Source organism: Limulus polyphemus, unplaced genomic scaffold (genome assembly GCF_000517525.1).
Source record: "Limulus polyphemus unplaced genomic scaffold, Limulus_polyphemus-2.1.2 Scaffold100, whole genome shotgun sequence".
In the NCBI taxonomy this organism is placed as follows: Eukaryota; Metazoa; Arthropoda; class Merostomata; order Xiphosura; family Limulidae; genus Limulus; species Limulus polyphemus.
This window is the reverse complement of record NW_013665710.1, coordinates 909,095-918,414: the sequence shown is the minus strand read 5'-3', so window position 1 is coordinate 918,414 and position 9,320 is coordinate 909,095. Positions and strand designations below refer to the sequence as shown.

Sequence of the window (9,320 nt, the reverse complement as noted above, 5' to 3'; positions counted from 1 at the left end):
ACTTTTGGCGATAAGCCTCCGGTACTAACTCGTATGCTTTGAAAATAACTGCTTTAACCTTATCATAATTCGAACAATCTCCTAGAGAGAGAGAGTTGCATAAGCTTCTTGTGCTTTACCAGTTAAGACACTTTGTAATAATAATGACATTTTTTCGGTGGGTCATTTCATGGTTTGGGCAACCTTCTCATAATGTTGGAAATATTTATCTACTTCATTTTCATTGAACGGTGGTACTTTAACATATCGATTAAGTTCGAAGTTGCTATTTTGCCTTGGTCGATCGGTATTGAGTCTAATTTCCATTTCTTTCAGCCTAATTTCTTTTTCGGCTTTAATACGAGTTTGTTCTTTTTCGGCTTCAATATGAACCCGTTCGTTCTCTTTCTCAGCTTCAATACGAGTTTGTTCGAGCTCGATTTGTTTGAGTTTTAGCTGAATCTCTAATCTATCTTTATCACTCAACCCCTATTGGCTAGTAGATACACTAGAGTATTCCTCTAATGCTTCCTCAGGCAACAAATCATCATCGACTAGTATTTCGATAATGCGCTTTTTTAGTTCATTTTTTTTTACCTTTTAACTTCTAGTGTTAAAACTTTGGCAATTTCGAGCAATTCATTTTCGTTATATTTTTCTAGTTGTTCTCGAAAGGGTGATACAAGAATCCGACATGATGAAATCTTGTTGGCACTGATAAATATGAATTCATTTATGATTTAAATTATAATTTAGATCGAATCTTGACTCTGATTCAGATCTCGGATACGAGCCCCCAATTTATTATGTATTGAGGTTTTGAAATAGTCCGAAGCCGATATTTTAGTTAATTTACGCTATTTCGCAACAAGATTGACACACACTGTTTTCGTTTTTTACACAAATACGTTTTAATATATATATATATATAACAGTACAATTTACAACAGCAATTATTACGATTAGTTACCACAAGCAAAGTTTTATAAACAAAAATTTCACTAACTTACAAACAACATAAAATCTTCTTTCTAGTTCAGAGTCTCCTTGATATCCAGCGAGTTAACTTGAAGTCGATGTATGTATAATTGCCGAGAAGCTAGGCTAGCTTTGTCAGACACTGAATTGTTGGATCGTTGAAGTAAGATAATATTTTCATAAAACCACTAATATCTAATGAGAATCAAGTAATATTTTCGGAAAGATACTAACGTCCGATGAAAATCCACTGACGTTCGAAATTTATAACTGTTCCTGGTCAAATGTCGTAAATTTTCCGGTTGATAAGGGTTAACAAAATCACTAATAGCACACGGTTATAGCAAACTCCTAGCCAACCTTTTAAGCTCTCTTCTTTGGCGCGTCGTCTTGGCTGTTCTGGCTACGGAAATGGATATATTGTCAATTCTTACGTTCACAAATATTCTACAACCTTAGAGAATTGGCGGGAGTTTCGCAGTACGTAACTAACACTGTAAGCTAGGCACGTTTTTAAATATAAACTCAATCCAAACAAACGTTGACATTAAGATAAATATATAACAAATTCGTTATACGCAATACATATCTGACATTATAAGTTACGCATATTTCTAAATACAAACTTAATCTAAACAGCATTCATATAAAAAATAAATACATGAAAACAAATTCGTTACAGACGCAATTAATTTCAACCCGCAATTACAGTTTCAGATATGCTAATTTTTATGCTGACTGTGTTGGTTATTAGGCAAAAACACATTAGATAAAACAAAACAACTATTGCAAATCCTATACATGTAACATACAGATTTAAACTTATTAACTTGTTATCAAAACGAAGAGTCCATTAGATCCCAACAGCTTGGTCCCTGTTATTAAAATTTTGATCATTTAATAAAATTACATTGGTGATTACTTGTTGCAATTCATAAATTCAATATATTAAACATAATGATAAAAGAATGTATTATAATCCTTGTAGATAAGAATGAAATATAGTTATTGCTTATACCAGGTAGAATTTTAATTTCGCTCAAAGCATTTTATGTTAATTAACCCGTATATTTTAACTGAAGCAAAATAACTCAAAGTGCTCATCAGGTTTCGATGGCTAGAGGCAGGTATGTAGGTACATGTAGGTACACTGATGACAGTTTGTTTGTTGTTAAGAGCAGACCTGCACAATGTTATAACATTATGTGTAGTAATAGGAATTTTTAAAGTGCTATTTTAGCTGTAATTGGTACAGCAGTCGCCTACTATGCGAAAGGTTTCGAGTTTAAATCCGAGGAAATATATCGTATAAAAACGAAAGATACAACACCACTTCTGCCTTCTGTTCGACACAGAAATGAAACTCCGATCTTAGGCGTTATCAGCCCTCAGACTCGCAACTGACCACAACCCTATATAAAGGTGATATGGAACATTTCAATACTTTTTGAGGCCTGGTGGTTAGAGTGCTTGACTTGGAATCTGTGGGTTGTTGGATCGAAACCCGATAGTTGGCCGTTCAAAATTAGGGAAGGCGGCAGATAACCTAAGTAGGTTTGACAGAAGCAAACAAACACTATATTTGTTTTGTACTAGCAAATAAATGAGTTTCCAACACAGTGGCATAGCCTGTGGTTAGGGCGCTCGACTCGCAATGTGCTGGTTCCGGGATCGAAACCCAGCTCCGAATGTGCCACCCCTTTCAGCGGAAGGGGTGGCATTCTAATGTAACGGCCAATTCCATCAAAGGATGGTGGTGAGTGCTGTGGTTGGCTGTTGAAAATGAGGGACGGCGACAGATAGCATTGGTGACTTTGCAATAAACGAAAGCAAAAACACATGTAGAAAAGACCATATACAGCTTTCATGTTTTTCCTAGTTCTATCTAACGCAAATAGTAACGGTAAATAGTTAAACAAGTTCAGGCTATCGTGATTCTGAAAATTATTCAGAAACCATGTTTAAGTTAGAATGCGACCTTTCGACGTGAAGAAATATTGGACTAGTTGGCATTTAAGATGAGTAATGACTTAGAATGAAGTGCTTCTGTATACTTTTCTAAATATAAAAAAAACAATATGTATAGAGGGCATTTAAGTGACATTTCAAATCACTCTTTACACTCTCCAAGTGCCCTTTAATCCTAGAAAATCCTCAGATCTTGTACTGTAGTTGAAACAATTTAGAAGCTTTAATATAACATATTACCTCCACAAAGCGTTGACAATAATTTTGACATTATGGCACTGCAAGCATTGTTTAGTCACGTGACACGTTTTTTCTTACGATCTCAAATGAAACCACATGTAATCCTAATATGTAACGTTACAACATAAACCTGGGAAAGGAAAGTTTAGGAAATTTGATGGTCTGTTAGTGAAATTTAATTGTCAACAGTTACCTTCTTTCATGCTTAAAATTTTTTTACTTTCATTAATTTCCATCTACTTTTTAAACAACACATTTTCCTCAATCGAATTGCTTGTGAATCTATGACTTTGTTGGTTGAATCCCTTAGGAATCACTCAAAGAAATGTAAACAGAAATGCAATTAATATAGTAAATAATCTCACTAATTACTGTTGCAGTTCCTTATGCATTTTACATAGAAAATGAGTGATTTCACCTAATTTTTATCATTGTTTTACACTGGTTGTTGCATCATGCATGAAAAAAAAAACTATTCAGTATGATGCAATATGAGGATTCACCGGTAATGAACGGTATAAAAACAAATAGGTAATTTGTGACCTAAATAAGACAACATTTGAGTGCTGTTAATACAAACATTACAGGTTTGTATTTTCTTGTAATTACTTGCCAATCTATGAATCTATCTAGAGTTTAAAGTTTAAAAAGTACATGTACAATCAGTTACAGTTAATTAGGACTGGGGGTGTAGAGTTCCGTCTTATCTTGATTAACAAGAAAGTACATTGACACCGGTAATACATTTTATAGCTTTATTTCGTACGTGAGCGGTACAAATACAAGATATATACATTGTCTTAAATAAATACTGGCAAGAAAATTTATCTAATCGTACTATTATGTGCAATGAGTTATAGTCTGAAATATTAGTTAATAGACAAATGCTGAACTATAGTGACAGACAGAAATTCGGACAAATGAGAGAGGAGAAGGCGGGTTTACAGTCACTGCACATGCGTCGATTGTATTAGCTAGAAACAGCTGGTAAGGTTGCCGACTCTTATCACCAGGAAAGTGAGAGAATACTATACGTTGAGGAGGAAAGCCGGTAGGCAGGAGGATTTTTTTTTCTTTTATTTTTTTTTCAATAGCGAAGTGTTGCAGTGGCCCAAAGGCCTAACACGAGATCTTATTTCATTGAAAACTCGACTACTAAAAGCATCATTTCCGTCTAGTACCTCATGTTAATATCAACTATCCGTTTTCAAACAACCGCTCTTAATTCTACGCTGGTGTTAGACGTATAAAGCTTATCTCAGTTCTAAACATCGGGCATGTTCTATCGCCTTTAATTCGCGCTGTCTGTGTTCCATGTCTGGCACACTTGTTTCTCGGTTCCACAAGACACTCTCAAGCTAGTAAGTGTCGGTTCAAGGCAGCAAACTTTTCTCTTGGATACACCATGTCTGTGACTTACCACGATACTAAACCAGAAGGGATGGAACTTCTTTGCTGCGAACGAAGATTGAAAACAGAAACAAAGGCATATCAAGATCCCGTTTTGTGTACAGATCAGGCTTTACAAAGTTCACTTCGGTTAGAAGATAGATACACGATCTCTTCGTCCTATTTTAATTGTCTTCAGAAAGAACTCAAGCCTTATATGAGGAAGATTGTTGCAACCTGGATGTGGGAGGTAATGCATCCTTAGTTAGCTAAATTAGTTTGAAATTTAAAAAATTAATACGGCTTAGTGTTATTATTCTCGACAAGACCTATTCTAAACATTTATTTTGAGGGCTTATGATAGTTCTGATTCGTAGTGCTCCTATGTTTTACACACCCTCACCCATTATATCCTGTAGTGTTCACGAAAAGAGTAGTTTGTTATTTAGCTACCTACATTCGCACGACATAATCACTGCTTTAACGTATATTAATATTCATATTAAAATACTAGACTATGTGATGTTACTAGTTGATACATCTACTCGGTAACCAACCAACGGTGTTGAAAGTTATAACTTGTTTTTTATTTCTGTAAAATTGAACTATATTTTTAGACTACATAAATTCGATAAACTGTGGAACATTGCTTTTGACCTGAAGTGTTCTCCAGTTTAACGAATTTTTTTATCGCTCATTACATTGTTGCCCGATGAAGGCTGCGGTAAGACGGCCGAAAGCTTGTAAATAAAAATGTTTTAACGTAGAGAAAAGTCCGTGTATAATTCTACGTGAGTGAATTATTTGTTATAAGCTGAAATATATAAAGTAATTTGTTCAACACTGATCTCTTCTAACATCCTGTAATTATTCGACAGGTAATTCAACAACTAACAGAAGTACTGCTTTGCGTATATAAATACGTTTATTCAGATTATTACAAAGACAAGATGTTTAACAGAATGCTATTATTATTATATGCCAAAGTTTCATATAATTCAGTAAACATGAAGAGTATAAAATAAATGGATCGCTTACTGTTAGGTTGCTGTGAGGTTATTTATATAACTGTTTTTATTCGATGACGAGGAACCCACTTTGAGACTAATAATGGTTGGAGACGGCTTGAATGGGTAATGAAGAAAAACTTTAATATAAGTTATAACCTTGTCGAAACGTTGTACATTTGCTGTTATATTAAACTCATATTAAAGTTTTTCTTCATTACCAATTCAAGCCGTCTCCAACCATTATTATACTGTTTTTATATACGACGTTTCATTGTCAGTAATGAAAGAAAAACGATGGGAAGGTAACTATTTCATTTTTGCAACAAAACAGAAAATAATAAATATAATGGCGGTTAAACATAAGTTTTAGTATGAAGATCTGTCTTGAACCATAAAATGTTTTTATTTGCTCTTTTTTTATGTATGTATATATTTCGTCTATAGGTCTGTGAAGAAGAACGATGTCAACAAGACGTTTTTCCATTAGCTATTAACTGTTTGGACAGGTTTCTTTCTCTTGTGAAAATTAGAAAAAGTCAACTTCAACTTGTAGGTGCAGTGTGTTTGTTTTTAGCGTCTAAGGTCCGGCAAACGAGATGCATCTCGGCGGTAAAGCTCTGCGGCTACACGGACAACTCTGTCACATTGGAAGAACTTCTGGTAAGCAGTATTTGCACTAATAAGAGTCGTTTTTCTTTGCTGATTCAACATACACATGATATAATATGCATTCTTTCGTGACAAGTAAGGAAATTATTATGTTGTTGCGTTTAAAAATTATTTACACGTACATTGAGCGTCATTTCTCAAAATTTTAAAAAATCTTTATTTTGCTTGTAATCTCGTTAGCTTAGGTGGTCCATCTTTTAAAACTACACTGATAGTAAAGTGTTTAATTAAATTTTGCATATAACTCAGTAGCACTTTGTGACATGTGCAGAAAGGGATTTAAAATCGGTACCGGGGGTTATAGGGTTAACAACACATCTTATTATCAAAGTAAGATGGTAATTGACCACCAGTAACCATGAACTTAAATTTTTTGTTATGAACGCCCAGATTTCTGGTGTTAACTTTGATATATCATTACAGCAAGAAGATACGCCATGTTTCTTCATATCTTGGGACTTTTTCATGTTACATGAAGGAAAATTGGTTTCTTAATGAACCAGGCCTCATCAATAACCTTCTGCATACAATGTCTACTGAAGGGAAAATCAGTAACAAAACTACATTTCTTAAAGTAGTTATTTCTAACTATAAAACAATGAGTATACTTTCTTGAAGTAAATAAGCGTAATAACAACACTGTACTAAATAATGACAAGCATACTTTATTAAAAATCCAAAACAAATACATATTTTAGTATGTAGACCATATTGTTTGTTTCATTTCTAGCCACGACATAACGACTCATAATATGTCTTGAGTTTTCAAGTACAAACTTTTAGCTCATATCTCTGTTATCTCTTGACCGATTTGAGATCTAATTACAGTTTTGGACTCAGGAGATTAAACCCTTTCGATTGATGTATTTGATCATGCCTAAGGTCTCATAGATTAATTTACTCTAATCCTGCCTAAAAGAATTTGTTTGAGGGTAGACTGGTAGATATCCAGATGCGTAATAAAAATCGAATATGGTATACGCGCGTCCCACGTTTGTCTTTCAAGTACGAACTTTTAGCTCATAGCTCCATCTCTTGACCGATTTGAGATCTAATTCCAGCCGCGGCTATTGAGGATTCCTTCTTGTTTTAGTTAGCGTTATATAAAATGGAGTTAGTTTAACTTAACTTCCTAATATGATAATTCTGAAAGCAATACAGTTTAGCCTCCCAGTGGCACAGCGGTATGCCTGCGGACTTACAACGCTAGAAACCAGGTTTCGATACCCGTGGCGGGCAGAGCACAGATAGCCCTTTGTGTAGCTTTATGCTTAATTACAACCAAATAATAAAGTTTAAAATAGATCTTTGGATTTAATTGCTTCTGCACGTTGTTCTTTACAGACTAACCTGATTAGAATATGAACCATGTTCGTACTTAGTGATATTTTCAAGACTTTGTAAAATGATTGATGTTTAAATGAACTATGTATGAAAACATGTGTTTCTCACCAATTAACATGATTTTTGTATACCACTTAAAAATACGCGAATTTTAGCTTTGAAACTAATATGCACAACAGCTATAACCTACACTTAGCTAATCGTAATTGGCTGGGCAGCCTAGGCTTTTTTAATCTGAAGAGTGCATGTGCAGAAACTGACATAGGTTAATACGTTATTTGTCATGAAGAGATACGTTCAAGGTCAGTGTTTCGGTTATTAGTACCCGTTATTTAGAATACACGCGCCAGAGCATATAAGCAACTGAATAAATATTTCTCTCAACTTCTGTGCTGACGTCATCACAGACTAACTGGCTCCTCTTATTCCTGATCAAGCTTATGCCCCACGTACAGGCTGCGTTTTATATTATAGCCCCTACAGCGCTAAATCGACTGTGATTAATATTACATCCTCTGTGTCATCTATATTCCACGTTATTAGCAATTTGTAAACTGGAAAGAAAAGTGTTACTTTTAGCAGTTATAAAACATTCTTCACTAAGACGTGTTAAGTGAATCACTTTATTATCCCTTTACTCAGCATAACGCTCAACACTTGAGAATTTTTTTCTTCACTAAGCTTGAAATTCGTTTTCACCGGGAATAGATGTTACTGGAACAGAAACTGCCCATCAACAAGCAAGTTTGAAGTATCCAAGAAACCTACATATATCGATAACATATAGATCTATGAATAGGTAAAGATAAAAACTTGAATAGACTGGCAAAATATAACATATATGATTTCAAAATTAAGCTTAGCGGTATTGAAACCAGAAATTCCATGCTATTAAATCAGTGACTATGACATTTGAGTTACACGGTTGAATATTTCGCTCTTTGTAATCTTAAAAAAAAAAGAGAAAAAAAGTTTTTTCTGCATGAAACATTGTTTGTTGTTAAGAGTAATGCTGCATGATGGGTTATCTGTTTCATGCCCATCGCAAGAGTGAAACCCCGAATGTTAGCGTTATACGCCCTCAAGCTTATCGCTGAAAGGCTTACATGAAACAACTTTAGATTCTAGTCAAAGTTTCCAATTGTGAACATTTATATTATGTATACAGATAATCTAATTATTTGTAATGAAAAACGTCTCGTGCTTTAGCTAAAATATGACCAGCATACAGTTGCAAAATCTTAAGCTTTATAATTGTAAGCGATTTTGGTTGGTTTAAAGCATTAGTCCGATATACTAAAAAGCTTTAATAATCCAATGTTAGGTTAAAAAACAACAACAACTGAGATTAGGAAAATGATATGAGCAAACAAATTTCTTTCCATGTGATTTTATCGTGTGAAAAATTGTCACAATGAAAACCTGACAAGGCAATATTATATAAATATAATATTATTTTATGTTATGCACTATACAGCTGCGTAGAGGTGTAAACTCTAATGTTGTTTGATAAAGCTTCTGCACGCCTGATGTTAAAGTTCAGTAGCTAGACATTGATCCTTGGTACTAACTAGTATAAGGATCAAATAAAAGTGGTAAGTGTATAACTTCCATCACCTTAATGAATACAACGTTTGGAAATTTCCAGATGCTGTTGTTCTTTTTTCGTGTTATTCTTGGTTTATTGCACAAAAGCATCACTTATTTCGAGACGCAAATCCTTTGATAACATAGGCCTGCGAT

At 34.2% G+C, this 9,320-nt stretch overlaps 1 protein-coding gene across 1 annotated transcript in view; it reads left to right on the top strand.

The window, feature by feature from the left end:
• The first annotated feature begins 4,192 nt into the window (after positions 1-4,192).
• The window catches only part of LOC106469998 (G1/S-specific cyclin-D2-like), a 34,850-nt gene continuing 29,722 nt past the window's right edge, over positions 4,193-9,320 (top strand). Inside the window, exons 1-2 of the mRNA XM_013930520.2 lie at positions 4,193-4,804; positions 6,009-6,224. Of these exons, the coding sequence (XP_013785974.1) occupies positions 4,571-4,804; positions 6,009-6,224 (450 nt within the window). The 5' untranslated portion in view covers positions 4,193-4,570. The remainder of the gene's footprint in view (positions 4,805-6,008; positions 6,225-9,320) is intronic.